The sequence below is a fragment of the Nycticebus coucang genome, chromosome 11 (genome assembly GCF_027406575.1).
Source record: "Nycticebus coucang isolate mNycCou1 chromosome 11, mNycCou1.pri, whole genome shotgun sequence".
NCBI lineage: Eukaryota > Metazoa > Chordata > Mammalia > Primates > Lorisidae > Nycticebus > Nycticebus coucang.
Genome location: NC_069790.1, coordinates 92,888,198 through 92,906,725, shown reverse-complemented (window position 1 = coordinate 92,906,725; position 18,528 = coordinate 92,888,198). Strand labels below are relative to the sequence as shown.

General features: G+C 35.4%; 1 protein-coding gene across 1 annotated transcript in view; it reads left to right on the top strand.

Annotated features, from left to right (window-relative positions):
* FAM3C (FAM3 metabolism regulating signaling molecule C) overlaps positions 1-18,528 on the top strand; it is a 46,999-nt gene that overhangs the window by 12,880 nt on the left and 15,591 nt on the right. Inside the window, exons 2-5 of the mRNA XM_053609347.1 lie at positions 1,024-1,078; positions 6,691-6,795; positions 12,755-12,784; positions 13,530-13,653. Coding sequence (XP_053465322.1) covers positions 1,066-1,078; positions 6,691-6,795; positions 12,755-12,784; positions 13,530-13,653 — 272 coding nt within the window. The 5' untranslated portion in view covers positions 1,024-1,065. The remainder of the gene's footprint in view (positions 1-1,023; positions 1,079-6,690; positions 6,796-12,754; positions 12,785-13,529; positions 13,654-18,528) is intronic.

Sequence of the window (18,528 nt, the reverse complement as noted above, 5' to 3'; positions counted from 1 at the left end):
GTCTGAGTCCCAGCAACTTAGGAGGTGGAGACCAGACAGGCACTTGGGTTCAGGAGTTTGAGGTTGCAGTGAGCTGTGATGATGCCCTGGCACTCTAGTCTGAGCAGTGGGGTGAGACCCTGTTTTGAAAAAAAAAAAAAAAAAAAAAATGTACTTTTCCAATAATGATAATTGCCAAGGTATTTAAAATTGCAATTCAACATTCCTGAATATATTATTTCACAAGCTTAAATCGAAAAATATGTAAAGGAAGAGGCCCCTGGTAATAAAATAAACCTTTGCTGTGAATGCTTATTGTAGTGACATGTGAACTGTGTCATGTCAAAAATGAAGTGGCATCATGTACTAGAGCGAATCAGCCAACCTACATTTTAACCACATTTCTATACAGATAATTTGGTGTCATGATAAAGAGCTTAACTTCTTTGGACCTCATCTGCAAACTGAAGTTTTGGAACTAAATATCAAAAGTTCCTCATAGGTGCATAATCACTGAGAATAATAAGGTATTATGTTCTGTATTAAGGTATTATGTTCATTACAAGCTTGATGGCAGGTTTTTACTTATTGTTCATTCAGTTAGGAAGCTGGGGACACAGCATGATAAGTCACAGACCCTCCTCTTAAAGTTGTACCATCTGGTAGAAAAAGACAGGCCCACTGCTAAGAGTTTCTTTAATGAAATGTCAGTATTAGAGCAGGGGTCCTCAGACTTTTTAAGCAGGGGGCCAGTTCTCTGTCCCTCAGACCGTTGGAGGACTGGACTATAGTTTAAAAAAAAAAAAATGAACAAATTCCTAAATTCCTATGCACACTGCACATATCTTATTTTGAAGTAAAGAAACAAAACGGGAACAAATACAATCATACCACCTCAGGTGGCCTGCGGGCCATAGTTTGAGGACTCCTAGAGGCATCAAAACATTTATTTAATTTAATATTCACACTCCAAACTCAATCTAAGGAGGAATGTTCATTCTAGACCTAACCATCTTTGCCTTTTGTTGTTGTTGTTTTTTTTAGGAGCATATTTAATGAAAAACGCCATAGACTGAAAAATCAAACATGAGGGTAGCAGGTAAGATATTTAAATTAGTTAGTAATAATTTTGTTTTTTATGTAACCTATTGGGTAAGTAATGATTAAAGGCAAGAGTAAATAATATTTAATTTTTTTTATATTGAGCACTAAGCAGAAATACAGCAATCTAAATCATTATTTAGACTTTTTTTTTGCAGTTTTTGGCCGAGTCTGGGCCCAAATCCACCACCTCTGGCATATGGGGCCAGCGCCCTACTCCTTTGAGCCACAGGCGCCACCCAGCCTTTTTTTTTTTTTTTTTATAGATAGTTGGCAAATCACAGATTGGATATTTAGTATTATGTAAATATTTTTGTACAAGTCTTTTGTTGAAATAATAGGTGGAACATCTTAAAATTCTGAGATGTCCCAGAATTTGAAACTTTCTGAGGATTGACATGCTTTGAGATGTTCATGCAGCCATTGTGAAGTGCAGATTTTTTATATTTAGAATGCTCGGCTGGGAAGTATAGTGCAAATATTCCAAAATCCAAAAAAGTCTAAAATCTGAAACACTTCTGATTCTAAGCACCTCAGATGAAGGATGATCAGCCTGTATTTTTGCTAAATATTTTAAGTTATAATTTTAATGTTTATGTTCTAATACACTGATCTTGTTTACCTAAAAATACAATCATGTATTGATTAACAATGGTGATATAGTCTGAGACATTGGTCCTTAGGGGATTTTTGTGTGAACATCATAGCATGTACTTAGCATGCACTTACACAAACCTAGGTGGTACGGCCTACTACACGTAGGCTGTATGGCACAGCCTCTTGCTCCTAGGCTACAGACCTGTACAGCATGTCATTGTGCTGAATACAATAGTCAGTTACAGCACAATCATAAGTATTTATATATTTAGACATAGATAAGGTACTGTAAAAATACAGTCTTTTAAAAGATAAAAAGTGATGGATTAATAAGCTGTGGTATATATGTACTATACTATATACTATATTCCAAATATAGTATATAGGGAATACTATTTAGCCATTAAAAATGCAGAGAATTTACGTCTTTTGTATTAACCTGGATGGAAGTAGAACACTTTCTTCTTAATAAAGCGTCACAAGAATGGAGAAGCAAGAATCCAGTGTACTCAATTCTAATATGAAGACAGTAAATGAGCTCATACAAGGGGTGGGGTGGGGGAATGAGGGAGCAGGGAAAGGGGCAGAGGAAGAGGGATTGGGGGAGTCACAGGGTATGGCACACCTCTTGGGGGCAGAACATAATTATAAGTGGGACTTTATGTAACAAATGCAATCAATGTACCCTAATTCTTTGTACCCTCAATGAATCCCAAACAACAAAAAAAAATAAGACTCATATATAGCACACTTATCATGAGTGGAGCTCGCAGAACTGGAAGGTGCTCTGGGTGAGTCACTGGTTGGTGAACACGAAGGCTTAAGATGTTTCTGTAAACTACTATTAACTTTATAAACGCTGTACACTTTAGCAGCATTAAATTTATAAAGTTTTTGTTTCTTCAATAATAAATCAACTTTAGCTTACTCTAACTTTTTTACTTTATAAACTTCTTTTTTTTGAACATTTATAATATTTATTAAGCAACTATATGGTGCCTGTATAGAAATATTTCAAGTTTGAAGATAAGTTGGGCATTTTTTCCCAAAGTCTCAAAAAAAATAGACAACTAATATTTATAAATAAAAATAGAAGATAATTTCAACTTTTTAACTTTTTGGTTCTTTTAATAACACTCTCCTTAAAACACATGGTAAACGGTACAAAAATATTTTCTTTATAGTCTGATTCTACTTGTATGTGCTTTTTATGTTTTTTAAACTTAATCTTTTTAAAACTTTTGAAAACTGAGATGGAAACACACTTAGCCTAGGCCTACAGAGAGTCAGGTTCATTAATATCACCTTTCTCCTCCATGTCTTGTTCACTGGGAGGTCGACAAGGGGCAGTAACATGCCTGGATCTGTCATTTCCAGTGATAACAGAAGTGGAATATCTTTGAAGGACTTGTCTGAGGCTGTTTTACAGTTGACTTTTCTTTTTCAGTAGAAGGGGTATACTCTAATGATAAAAAGTGTAGTATCATTAGTCCTCACTTAACATCGTCCTTAGGTTCCTGGAACTTGTGACTTCAGGTGACATCAACATTGAACAAAATGACATTGAACTAAACAGTGCTATTAGAGGACCTGCTGTGTGAAGGATTCAGTAAAATACTTGCTTTTTTGCTCTGTGTTGGTTAGATCCAGTTCAGTGTGTATGGATGAGGTTATGTGTAAGAACATTAATCTGGTCATTAAGTAGCATACTGAGGAAATAAAAAACACCAATGTTTTCAAGGTAGTTATCTTTGAACATTGTAAAAAGACACACATTCTCACATAGTCAGAAGGACTGATGACCTCCTCCTACCTGTGTAGTAAAAGTAAATATGTTTCCTCACCCCTCATTCATCCAAAGTTTTAGGAGAAATGCACATTTTACGTAAACATTTCTACAAAGTGTGTGCCCAATGTAGGAGATAATTTGTAATTTCTCAAAATAAAGATAATTAGTGTTTCTCTTAATTACCATCTTCTAATGAGCAAACTAGATATTTTCCTTTGGGAGCGTCTCTTTAGAGTGCCTGAAGTCAAGCTGGGTGAACAAACAAGTCGTCTTCATGCTTTGGTCATAATTGTATATAATCAGGCCTGGTTGATTAAATATCACAGTTTTTAAACAAAGTAACTGAGGGTCGTTACAGATGCTTTTGTTGAAATTTGAAAAACTGAATCTCTTTTGTTGTGAAATTATAAAGCATCCTTTTAAAAGTAGCTGTATAATTGTTAAAGAAAAATATTCACAGAAACCAAGAGCTTATTTATGGTTTAAATAAACACATTGCAATTTTTTTTAGATGATCTTTGAGTACAGTGGGTCCCACTATTTATGACTACATGACTCCAAATGATTTTTAATGTTTAAAATCATTTAAACAATGTACATTGTTTAAGCATGGTGATTTGAAATAATCAAAGCAAGTTTCTCTTTTTTACATCAATCTGAATTCATTCCAGTTGAAATTAACTTTATCATTTTGTCCATTTCTCTGATTTTGACAATTAATTCTGAGGTTAATTGATGAGCGATTATTCACTGAGTACTTATTTTGTGCTTGGCACTGTTCCTGGTTATGGGTCTTGAGGGACTGCCATTAATGAATGAGTAGAGAAGATTAGCTATAAAAAAATCTAGTTGCCTTGGAATATCCTTACAGCTGTTATTCTTATGGTGAGGCATCCGTGCCTGATGTTCTTGCTTTTTGGTTTGTGAGAAATAGGGATACACTCATTCAGTCCATGCTTAGGAGGAAAGGAATCTTGTGCAAAGTTAAGAAAGGGAATTATGGTGTGGTGGGGTTACGCCCTTCCAGCTCCATAATTGGGTACTGGTTCTGGTCAGCTTTGGGGAGACCCTCTGTAACAAGTTGCAGAACTTTACCATCACAGACCCTCGGCTGCTTTGCTGCTTTCTCCAACTCTAACTTTTATCTTCCTTAGTGCTAATTTTCCTCCTAGCTCCTCTGGTGGTCCAGTGTGAGTAGTCTTACTTTAAGACTCAGTGGTACCACTCACTAGTTATCTGACTTTAGACAAGCCCTGATCTAACATTTTAGCCTTGTTTTCTCATTTGTAAAATGAAAATATCTTGAAAAATTGCAAATGAGGCTGTTTGTAAAGCATTTAACTCTACAATTGGCATTCAGTAAATGGTGTATGTGAATGTGTATATGTACACATCTATATGTATGTGTACATATAAATGTAGCTATGTATTTATATAGCTATCTGAGTGTAGGTTCAGGTTTAGCTTGGTATAGAAGTTAGAACTTTCAAGTTATAAAGTTGATATTTTAATCATTTTAATATTTTGAGTCTTTAACAATGAAAGTTTCATATGTCTGCTTTATGCGACAGGGAAAGGTTATTTCTGGTTGCATGTGCCTATGATTGCTAGAGAATAAGATAGTAAGACTATCGCGTGACATAGAATCTTCAGGCTCTTTGGTCTTAAATGATCAAGAAGGAATACGCCACCTGTTAGCATTCATCTGTTTAGCAAACAGTTGCTGAGAGATCACTGGATAAAAGATACTCTGCTAGTGTCTTTCCTGGAGGGAAAGATTTCAAAGTTTAAATTTTTCTTATTTATATATTAAAAATTTAGGCAATTTGTTGTTGTTAACTTCCACATCATTTCTATATTAATAGAGTGGGTTTTCTTTTAAGACTTTACTTTTATTTTTAGAGCAGTTTTAGGCTCACTGCAAACTTGAAAGGAAGGTACGAAGATTTTTTGCATGCTGCCTCTTCCCACCAACACGGCCATCAATCTCAGTCTTTCTGAGAGTATCAGTTCATTTCCTGTCCTCTCCTCCAACGGTACAGTCTGATCTCTTTAGGTTTATGAAATTAGAATGAACATATTTCCTTTTTACTCTTTCTTACCCATTCAGTTGAGTTTGGTAAGTTTTCCAGAAGAATATGGTACTTTGGTTTTTGAATGAAGTACTCTACAAACTTCTGGCTTTGTTAGGATCCCTGGGTTCCATTCTTTGCACTACCATTGATTTATTTGGGCCTTTTTTATGTCATTTCTGAGCCTTTTTTCCCTCAAAGATAATGAGATAACTGCTGATCTTCTCTACCTCTTTTATATAAACACAAATATAAATAGTTATTAAGGGAGGAGAATGGAGATTGTACCAACAAGTGATATTGTTTCTGAATAAGTTAATGTGATTCTGCTGAAATCCCAAGGGTAAGAGGAAGGTATTTCTTTCCTGTCATTTTCCATTTCCTTTTCCATCCTATACTTTTGTTTCCCCTAGATTTCTTTAGATGTGGAGAAAAAAGACAAGAAATGATTCATGTTGAGCAGTAAAGTCAGTGCTATTTGTATGACATTCAGACATAATTAAAAATGTAAACCTATGGAAGTTTGACCACAGTTTGACCAAAGTTTTCCATTTGACCACATTATGAAGCATATGGGATGGATGCCAAGTTATGCCCTGCAGGGAGTGGAGAGGGCCTATCGTAAACTAGTATTAAGTATGAGGGGAGACTGTCGTTTGCCAGGCCAGGAGGGCTTCTGTAGCTCTAAGAGATGTGTTGGCTGAATCTGTTACACGTCACTTGAGAACTGCTTGCTTAGTGAACATACTGGCCTTAGTAACTCCAGAAGGTCCAATATTTTGGTGACTTTCCTGTATAATACTGCTCCTTATATTTGAAAAGAACTAGGAATGCATCCTCTGACAAACTTGGTGGTAGTGTTCCATTACCCATGGCACTTTTCATGTAGTTAGCTATCAACTAGACAGATACCTCCAGCAGTCTTATGTCTAGAAAGCCAGCCAATCTGAGACTTCTTTGATCAGGAAAATCTCTTGAATTGTTTTTGTTGTAACTCAAGTAAAATTAAGATCCAATGAGTAAAAAATAGAAACTTACTAGTCTTAATTCTTTTCTTAATTTATAGAATTAATGTTTTTTTCATAGAAATGCATTTACAAAAATTCTGTTGGCTTAGAAGCTTATGCTAAATTATTTCTGCCTTTTACCTAGGTGCTGCAAAGTTGGTGGTAGCTGTGGCAGTATTTTTACTAACATTTTATGTTATTTCTCAAGTATTTGAAATTAAAATGGATGCAAGTTTAGGAAATCTATTTGGTAAGTTTTATTTGTTTCATTTCTTTGATCTTATTTTTGGTGTGGTTATCTACATTTTTATCAGTTATTTGGGTCATTGTGCTGTTTATCTAGAAAAGGAAATGTAATTATATCAGCAAGTATGATTTATTAGAGAATTCTAAAATATATAAGAAGTCATGGAATTCTGTATAAAGCATGAATCTCTTATTCAACATTTGAACATATAAATGAGTCTATTTTATAAATGTTTAGGGAATTAAACATAGGTTTTAAGTGCATGTTATGTCATAGATATGACACCTCCAAGCTTAAATTTTCCTACTTGAGTTGGCTGATAGAAAATTTGAAGCCAAATCTAGCCCTCAGTTGCCAAGTGATCAGAAGTCACAATGATGCATTTTCTTTTTTTTCTCCTGCCCTTATTTTCCCTTTGTGGCATTTTTCTTTTTGCTCATTTATTTAGAATTGCTATATTGTGTATGTACCATTACACGCTACCTTAACCCAATTTTTAACAGAATCTTTAAGTTAATAAAATAAGTAATGTACATTTGTAATGTTTTCATAGCCACCAAGCAGTATAATGCTCTTTTAGGTGGGTTGTACATGAATATCTCATTGAATCTCAAATAATTGTCAAGTATGCATTTCTCTTTTGTAAGTATACCATTACGATAATGAATAATAGAATTTAATGTTTACATATTTAAGTGATAAGTAATTACTTAACTAAGGCTGTGTATAGAATCACAGCCATGCATCGTTTAATGATGGGGATACGTTTTGAGAATTGCATCATTATGCAATTTTGCTTGTTGTGCAAACATCAGAGAGTGTACTTACACACACCTAGATGGTATGCTTACTATACACTGAGGCTCTGTAGTATAGCTTATTGTTCAGCTGCGAACCTATACAGCATGTTACCACACTCTATACGTAGGCACTTGTAACACAATGGTAAGTATCTGAGCCTCTGAACATGGAAAAGTATGGATGAAAGTATGGATATTAGAATCGTACAGGACCACCATTGTATGTGCTGTCTGTCATTGACTGAAGCGTCAATCGGTGGAATATGACTGTAATTCTGAAGCTCTGGAGACTGTTTTTATAGGCTTTATTATTTTAAGTTAGAGAACCTGTTGGTATTCTTCATAGACCCTTGTACTTAGATTGAATAAGCTTTGACTATGGTATTAAGATACTAAATAAGTAAGCATAAAAGATGAGAAACCCTAGCAACAGTATTTTGACCTTCTTGGCAGCATTTGAATGAAAAAAAAAATTGAGATCTCTAGAACAGTGAGTTTTGCTTTCCATAAATTTATGTTTGAAAGAGATGCTCAAGACCTAATTCACTCCCTTTTATATCTAATCTCAAGACTCCCTTCTATCAGTGCTTCTCAAAGTTTAATGTCAAAAGAATCTGCAGAGAACCTTAGTAAATATCTAGAACGGGGCCTGAGAACCTTTATTTCTGACAAGCTCCCAGCTGGTGCTGATGTTCCTATCCATGGGCTAATACTGTGTATCAAGGCTTAGACAGTTAGGTCGTGTACTCCTCAATTTCTGTGTAAACATTTCCAGGTGACTTTTCTTACAGTAACTACTTAAAAGTACTTCCTTATAAAGGTCAAGCATCCCTAATCAGAAAATCCAAAATCTGAAATGCTCCGAAATTAAAAACTCTTTGAGCACTGACATGATGCTCAAAGGAAATGTTCACTGGAGCACTTTGGATTTCCAATTTTTAGATTAGAGATGCTCAACTGGAAAGTATAATGCCAATATTACAAAATCTGAAAAGAATCCAAAATACTTGACCCTAAGCATTTTGGGTAAAGGACACTTACTTAACCTCTTTGGCGTGGAATTCTGCCTTTTGTATTTCGAAGTAATTTCAATCCACTGATTTTGTTTCTTTTGCTGGAGATCTCTTCTGCATCTTTGATCTCTCCGATACTTAAATAGTAGTTATAGTCTTTCAGACCTTCTTTTTGTAACTTTTTGTCTTTTCATGTAATGGAATCCTCCTTTCAGCCATTCCTCTTGATGCAGTGGTTATTTTCCTCCCAAACCTGTCTGTTGTTCAGCACCTATCTTAAAAGAAGTATGCAAGATCCAGCATAAAATGGTATTGCGAAGTGTAGTGAGACTGCACTTGTTTTGGTTTGAATACTCATTTATACCCTGGTGGCCACCCTGGTGGTCTTTGAGAGCACACTTGGCTTCATTTGAATGATGGGCAGACACCAAAGGTATTGAAGGTACTCAGAACTTCCATGTTGCTCTGGAAACAATAGACATGTACGCAGCTAACTTTTCTAAGAGATGTTGATGGTTAGGTAAGAAGATAATGAGGTGGTAGCTGTACCCAAGCCCGTTGTACTTTTTTTTTTTAAAGTAATGGAGACAGCGTTTCACTTCTTTTGGGTGAAAGTTTAGTGAATCGCAAACTAAAGAGAGTGAATAGACAAGGAAAGGAGGGTCCTCCAGAGAAGGGAGGCAGCGGGACCATTGGTACAAATAGAAAATTACTTTGGGAAAAGGCCCATTGTTTTTAGAAAGAAGAGTGAAGAGGCTGGGTGAAGCTTCGAAAGGCCCAGTCATACACGTGCCACTAGTGATACTGCTTATGTCTGTCCCCACCCGATTTCCCCCCATCTTTGTCCTAGTTTGGATATTCATGTCTGGTTCGTAGTTTTTATAATAAATATTATAATGGTGTCCCTGTCTGCCTATCTCCACTGCCAGTGCCATTCTCTTAAAACTCAGCAATCTTTAGTACTTCCAGTTAATAAAATCCAAACTCGCTGCGGTGGCACCCAAAGCCCCCAGCCTGCCTTTCTCAGCTGTTCTCCACCCTCCCTACCTCAGGGTCACCCTTGCTCTGTCAGTCTGCACACAGCCTGTAGACGCAAACCCTGCCCTGTCCTTTCCCACCGCAGCCTTGGCTCCTGCTGGTTCCTTCCCCTGTGAATCTTTCCCTCCTCTCCCACATCTGTTAATATTTGATTTTTAAAACTCTGCATAAATGCCTCTTCCTTAGAGAAACTGTGCTTGAATTGCCTTCTTTCCCTATTACAATGTATTGCTCTTTTTTTGAGCTGTTCTATCTGTGTAGTCCTTATATTTCAATTCCTAATTTTATTATGCCTTAAATTATAGCATTTTTCTTTTTGTTTTTGTGTGTCTATCTTCTTCCCCTTAGCAGAGAATGAACTTTGAAAGCAATTATATCTTGGTACTTCACCCAGCATCTAGCACTGGGCCCTATGGATAGTAAATACTAATTGAAAATAAATGTAGGCAACTGAGGGTCAGGATTTTTATGTGGGAAGGAAGAGTATTTCCAAAGTGAGATTCATTGTAAGCTGTATTATTTGGAAAATCACTGGTAGTCAGCGATATACAAGCACTGAGCTACTTTATCCAGGGTAGTTGTCCCTCCTGATTTTTATTTTTCTTCATGTTAGGAACCTGCCAGGTTTTATTGTGTATAGTTTAGCTATTTGATTTTGGCATTCTTAGGACAGATGAGATATTTTGGTTGTACATATTTGGTTCTACATAATTGAAGTAGTACATTCTTATGTATACATAACCTTATTCTAAATTATTGCATTGGCGAAAGTTTAATTTGTGAGAGTTTATTTTAATTCTCAGAGTATTTTTGCAAAGATGGATAGATGGTTATGTTTGCCACTTGTTTACCAGCTAACTTAATATGCCAAAGGGGGTAACAAGTTTAACTTAGCATTAGGATTGTTGCCATAATCAGTACCTTAGAGACCTGTAAGGTTAAATACAGTTTTTTTGGTGGTGAGTTTTCCATCTTTTCAACTTACTGCTATAATAACTTACTTGATAGCATATAAATCATTTTGATTTAGGTTTACTATGTAGTACTGTTTTAGAAAAGTAAAACTTATTTCTAGAAAGGAATAGTGAAAATTTTGTTCATGATTTAGTAGTTGAAATTACCAGAGTATATTAATTGTGATTTCTTTTAAACAATTTTTAATAAAACTTCATTTTGAGAACATTGCAGACTTACAAGCATTTATAAGAAATAATGCAGGGAAGATCCTACATAGCCTTACTCAGTTTCTCAGATCACTACTCAGTGTCATCCTCCAAATCTGTCATACAGTGTCACAGGATGTCAACATGGACACAACCCGCCAGTCTCGCTTAGGATTGTGATGTAGCTCAGTGTGTGTTTGTAGCATGAATATTTATCTAGTAAATGCACTGAATACAGTCCACATTATTTTCTCATATATTGTTGTAGTAAGTAATGTTCTATTGAGTTTATTTCTTTATACATTTTCAGATTTAAACCATCAATAAATAGTATATACATAAATCATTTGCAACCTTATTAAAAACTAAAGTACAAAATAATTCTGATAGTTTAGCCTGACTTATTGAAATTTTTGTTCCTTGCACTAGAATGTATCTGTTGAAAGAAATTAAAGAGTGAAGCTATCAGGATACTTTGAGGGGGAAACTTGCAGAAGAGGGATTTTTGTGTCTGTGCATGGAGCCTGTGTTCTACACTTGGACAACACCCTGTTTGTTTATGCAAATTAATTTGCCTCTTCAGCCCCCAGGACCTAGTACTTTCAGAACTGCAGGCCTTGTAGTGTTGATGAAGATTGGGATAAAAATGAGCATGAGCATTTATCTGCATTCTTTCACAAAAATTTTGTCACATTAAAGCATCTTTTCTCCTTATTCTTACACGAATTAAATGGAGGTGATGTTATTTACTTAAAAGCTTGATGGTGTAAAAACTAGTCTTGCTAAAATTGTATTCCAATAAGGTTTTGTTTTTTTGTAACTGAGTGTAGATAAAGTTTGTTTTCTGGCTGGGCATGGTAGCTCACATCTATAATCCCAGCACTTTGGGAGGCTAAGTAAGGCAGGAGGATTACTTGAGCCTAGTAGTTCAAGGCTGCAGTGAGCTATGAAGTATACCATGGCACTGTAGCCTGGGTGACAGAGGAAGACTGTGTTTCTTAATAAAAGCTTATTTTCTGCTTTATTTTTATTCTGTGTTATTATCATATATTACCTTTATGACTTTAATACTGTGTAGTTTTCTATTGACTTAATGATCATTTACTTGGTCATTTTCTTCTTAACATATAGATAAAATCATTTAGCTTTAACTTTCTGTTTACCAGTTTGGGTATTGGATTTACACGAAATTCACAATTATCTAAAATAGCTCAAAATTAAAAACCCTGTGCCTATTTATAGTCAGACCCTGGCTAACATTTATCACACTGCATACTTATTAGCCAAATCAGGAAATGGCTGTCTGCGATACTTCGATGAGCTGAGTTATAATCTCCTGGGCTGGAATCAGATATTAGTGCTTTTAAAAAGCTCTTAATGTAATTGTGATTGATGGTCAGGTTAAAGACTATTGCGTTCAAGTTAAGGCTTGACCTTCTTGATTCCTCGAACTGATAAATTATAAAACTTTGAGTACCAACTTTCCCATTGCCTCCCACTCTTCTAACCACTCAGAGAGGTTTGTGTTTGCTCTTTGGGCTTTATTTTCATTGCACACACCACCATACAGCAGCAACACGTTTTAAACACCATAATAGTCACCCAGGCGGTATAAAGTAAGTTTGTAGAGTAACTTTTCTGATTGAGCTTTAAATTTATAATAACCAAATATAGAAACAAAAGGTAATGATAAAGATAAAATGTTCTAGCAGTAACAAAATACTACCCATTCCTGATTTCTCTATGTAGTTGGTAATGAATTGTGCAGCACAAAGTTACTTCCTCACTTTTTCTCTGAACCGACGTTCATTTTTTTTTTATTCTATACGGAGCAATTATTCAAGCACTTGTATTTTTATATGCCTATCTGAAGCTTTAAATAGGTTTTTAAAATGGACACTTGTCAATAGGCTTATTCCTTCTGACAAATGTAACTTCTTTTCCTTAGCAAGGTCAGCACTGGATTCAGCTGCCCGCTGTGAGTATCTCATCTCAAAATTTTATTTTTTTAATTAATTTTTCTTTGCATCTCAATATTTTAAACATGGTTTATTCTCTCTTAGGCATATAAGACCTTATATTTAAATAATGTCAGTAGTTCAGTGTGAGCAAAAACTGATTGAGAAATTGCTTATTAAAGTTACAAAGATGCTATTTGATTGGCCAGTCCAATATTTTTGGCATTTATTCATAATGGATATTTTGTTTTATTACTGTTTCTTGCTCCAGTATCATAAGTACAGAAAGTGATGGAGAAGTAGTAAAAAAGGAGAATTCCTGGTTAGAACTTGAATTTGGGCAGATAGTCAGTGAAACACTAGACTTTTTAATGATCTGTTTTTTGTGTGTGTGTGCATATATGGACTGGAAATGTAAAGTAACAATTTGGAACCTCTCACATCTTGAAATTTGAAAATAAACTAAAAAATAATTAGATAAAATATATTTATCCTCTTCAAGATCATATTGATCAGTTTATGCCAATTATTAGCTTGTTTCCTAAAAGATTCTGTCTGGGTTTTGTTGTTTTTTATTTTGTTCTTTTTTTTTTTTTTGAGATTCTTGGAAACCTTCAGGGGATAAAAATGTATTTTAAAATAAGTATATCTTGATGGTTTACATAATGCCCTTAGTGGTTTGAGATGGGGGGGGAGGGCACTGAGACAGACTCTATTAACTTATTTTCTAAACAAAATAAAAAATCATATTTTTCTTCCCCAAAGCTACAAAGCCTCCCAGGTATAAATGTGGGATTTCAAAAGCTTGCCCTGAGAAGCATTTTGCTTTTAAAATGGCAAGTGGAGCGGCCAATGTTGTGGGACCCAAAATCTGCCTGGAAGACAATGTGTAAGTATTTGTTGATTTGGAACTATAAGGTCTGTATTAAATTATAGCCAATTGAAACTGAGTTTAATGGACATTTTGAAAATGTATTAAGCATGATTTTACTAAAGGAAAGTGGTATCAATTTTCATTACACATTTTTTTCACCTTGCATTTAAGGAGTCTTAAAGTTACTAAATTTTATATTAGAGACTGGTTAAGAAGACAGCACTTATCCAGCTTTATGTAGAGATGAGGAATTGCCTCTGAGTGAATTCTCTATGTCTGCACTGTGCCATTTGCTAGCCACAAGACACATTTGACTATTTAGTTTTGATTCTTAAATAATAGGGAGAAAGTTAATGCAGAAAAATAAATTAAAAGTTCAGTCCTCAGTCACAGTTGCAACATTTCAGGTACTCAACGGCAACATGTGGCTCATGGCCCCTGGATGGAGCGTCACGGAGCTTTTTCATCATGGCAGAAATCTGAGCGACCACACTGCACTGCTCTAGATAAGTGGTTCTCAACCTGTGGGTTGTGACCCACAGAAACTGTATTAAAGGGCCACGGAATTAGGAAGGTTGAGAACCACTGCCCTAGATGATGAACTTTTGCTCTCTTAAGCCAAGTCTTTCATTTTAAATATTTGAGTGCTGCTTGTTAAAGTGTGATGTGATCCAGGGATAACCTAGGGTATATTGTGACATAAACTGCTTCCCACTAAGCTGAATGGTTTCCTATGTTGAGATGCTCTATGAAGTATGGTTTTTAGTTTGTTCAATATCCTACCTCAGTTTCAACTATCACTTGTAAGTTTCTTGACCCTGGTATTGCAAACCCTAATTTTAGTTGGTGGATTTTAATCTGCTGTTGTTTTCATGAGCTTATTTAAACTTCATGTGAAATAATATGTCATTAATTATGCAGAATAAAGAGATAATTTAACCAAAAAGAAAGGAGACCTAACTAAACTAGGTAGTTTCTCTTGCTCTTTGTGTCTATTCTAAGAAGCTCTTGTAAAGGATATCCTAGAGGTTGCCATACGTAGGGAAAATGGGAAATGGTAGCTAAATTATCTTTATTTACAAAAAATATTCATTACAAAATTTTACAAAATCTTTACAAAATATTCTTTACATGTTGACCACCTTTCTGTAAAGTTTTGTGATGAATATGTTTTAAATAAAGGTGCATTTAGCTACTATTTCCCATTTTCCCTACATATGCCAACTTTTGGCAAGTTTTGATCTTAGCCCCTTTTGCAGTTATTTAGCTATGAGAAAGTTACTTGTCTTCATGGGACCAGGACTTTTCTTATAAAATTAAGTACTTAGCTAGATAATCTTAGAGGTCTCTACTCATTTCCCATATCTTTTCCCTCGTTCTAATGATGATCCGCTGTTAATCCATTGTCTTCTGATTTCTCATTGTAATAGTCGTGTTTTACTGATTAGGATAAAAGCACTGGGATTTTAGAAGTTTGCAGGCTTTCGAAAACATTCCTATTTACCCTTTTCATCTTCTTTGGCTAAAGAGACCCCTAGTTTGATTTTAAATAACCTGGGAAAATACACAGTAGTACCGCCACAGGGGTAAGGATGCCACAGAGCTGTCCTGAAGAAGAGATGTGGGCTGCGGTCTGGCTGCATCTGCTGCGGACCAGGCTGACTGCAGTTTTCTGGTCGGGCTTTGGAGGAATGAATGGTTTGAGGCTCAGATGTGGACTCTGGAACTTAAAAAGGAAGACACAAAAGCTAAGTAAGGGAACAGTCCTCAAGGAAGCAGGTGGAAATTTGGTTAAAGGGGTCAGCAGTATAATTATTAGAACTAGTATTAATATTAGTATTAGTTTTCTAGGGCTACCATAACCAAGTCCCCAAACTGAGTGGCTTAAAATAACCAAATTTTATTGTTCCACATTTACAGAGGCTAGGAATCCTACGTTGAGGTTTCCACAGGGTTAGTTCCTTCTGAGGACTGTGAGAGAGAATCTGTTCTGTCTCTCCTTGCTTCTGGTGTTTGACAGCTAACTTGGTCTTGGAGATGAACCAGTTTCTGCTTGTATCTTCAAACGGTGTTCTCTCCGTGTCTCTGTCTGTTCACACTGCTTCCCTCTGTGCACATCTATCTCTGCATCCAAATTTCTTCTTTTTTTACGTACACCAGGCACGTCACATGAAGGGTCAGTCTAATTATTTGATTTTAACTTGACTGTCTCTGTAAAAGCCTTGTTTCCAAATTAGGTCGCATTCTGACTTTATTTGGGGTTATGACTCAAATGCATGCTTTTAGGAGGACACAATTCAACCCATAACAATATCACATGCACCGAGGCCCTTAATAAAATCATACACCGAGATTGAGAGACTCAGATATGGACAGATGGTAATCAAGATTAGGGTGATGGTCATGGTTTTAAGGACTAGCAGAAGAAGCCAAGATATGTTATGGAGAATAAGATGTGTTTTCAATGTCTCAGTTAGAAATAAGAAATCCTGGGTATAACCCTCAGGTGTCATATAAACAGGAATTACATGCAGCTTTGGGTTTTTTTTTTCTTTTGCTTTGGAGAACTCACGGAACTTATAGTCAGGTGATAGCTTTTACCTTTCAGGCATATACTCACTTAATTTCAGTTTGTATGAAGTTGATATTAGGAATAATTCTATACCTTTTATTATGATCATAATGTTCGGTACAAAAATAGATAGGAAACTATTTTGAGTGATTTTTTTTTTAAACGGTTGACCAGATTTTTTTTTTTTTTTTTTGGCTGTGCGGGCCTAGAGATAAAATCAGCGATACTAACTAGGTATTTACATAATCCTTCAAAATGTAACCACTTAAAAATGTAAAACCATTCTAAGCTCATAAGTAGTAAAATTAAAACAAAACAAAACAAAACCCCAGTTGGTTGGATTTGGCCCCTGAGCTATAGTTTGCCAAAGTCTGCTTTAAACTAGTCATTTTAAGAAGTAGTAGGTAGACCATATAGTAACAATTTGAAACAGAACTATATTTGAAGATGTAGACTGCATCTACAGATTATATAATCATTGCCTTTAGATTTTTGCCCAGAGGTATTGGATGGGGAAGTGACCACTATATTCAAGAAGGATAAAGTAATTTCACCTTATGTGAGTAAGGGTGATGACTAGCCTTTATACTCTAAAATCTTCAGGCGTTTTTTCATTTGTTAGCGGTTTCTGTTTGAATTCGTTTTTAAACATTGATGGGCTGCTGCCCTCTTGTGGGAAGCCTACAGCATTGTGCTTTCTTGTTTCTTTGTTTCTTTGCTTTATGATAGATTTCAGTTTATTAAATACAACATCAGACTTAAAGACAATCTCTTCTTGGAAAAGTTGCCGTGGTACTTAATTATTAATCTAGCACCCTTAATATTTTGAAATAAAAAAGTATTAATCTAGAAAGTTAATCATAGCTGTTGCATCTTACTATTAATGATGTGGTATGCTTATGGAAATGTTTCTGAAGTAGTAGAGTGTTTTGAAACTTACCTCTTCTTTGGTGTAGTCATGTAATAAAGCATAGACCATTTTGTGTATATGGTCAAAAGTAGTTCTTTTCTTAAAAAAGCTTTGACATATAATTCACATATCCTATACTTCACTCATTTAAAGTATACAATCAGAGGATTTTAGTATAATCATAGACATGTTCAATCTCTGCCACGGTCAATTTCAGAACTTTTTTGTTTGTTTGTTTGTTTTTGCAGTTTTTGGCTGGGGCTAGATTTGAACCTGCCACCTCCGGCATATGGGGCTGGTGCCCTACTCTTTTGAGCCACAGGTGCCACACAAATTTCAGAACTTTTTGTGCCTCAAAAGAGAAACAGTGTCCTTTTACCAGCATTCCCTAAACCTTTCTGATCCTGCTCGACTCCACTCCCCTGCCCCCATACCCTAAGTAACCACTAGTTTACTTTCTGTCCCTATAGATTTGCTTACTTTGCACATTTTATATAAACAGTGTGTAACAGGTGATCTGTGGTGACTGGATTGGGTTCTTCACTTAGCGTAGTGTGTTCAGGGTTCATCCCTGCTGTAACATCTATCAGCACTTCATGATCTTTTTATGTTGGAATCATGTGCATGGTACGGTGAGACTGTTAGACTGCATTTTGTTGATCCATTCTTCAGTTATAGGCATTAGTGTTTATTTCTACTTTTTGGCTATAATGAGTAATGTTTCTCTAAATATTTTTGTATGTACTTTTGTTTGGACATGTTTCATTTTTCTGTATACTCAGGGGAATGGACTTTGGTTCAGATAATTCCATTTAACTATTTGGAGGAACTGCTTGATCGATTTCCAAAGGGGTTGAACCTGTTCACCTTTCCACCAGCAGTGTATGAGGGTTCCAGTTGCTCCACATCCTCGCCAGCACTTGTGATTATCTGACTTACTGATTGTAGCTATTCTAGTAGTTATGACATGATTTTGATTTGCCTTTCTCTAGTGGTTAATGATGTGTAGCATCTGCTTATGGCCATTTGTATAACTTCTGTGGAAATATGTCTACTCCAACCCTTTGTCCAGATTTAAATTGGGTTATTTCTTTATTAGCGAGTTTTAATCTCCCTTTAGATTAATGTTTGCATTATAAATCTTTTCCCATCCTTTTATTTTCTGCTACCTATATTATTATATTTAAAGTGAGTTTTTTAAAGACAGTGTAGACTTAGGCTCTGTTTTAATCCACTGTGCCAGTTTCTGTGTTTATTTGGTATGTTTAAGCTGTTTATCTTTATTATGACATATTGTTGTTGATATGTGAGGCCCTGCCATTTTGTTATTATTTTATTCTCTGAGGTATTTTTTTCCTACCTTCCTGTGAGTTACACAGATAATTTTTAGAATTTATTTATTTATTTA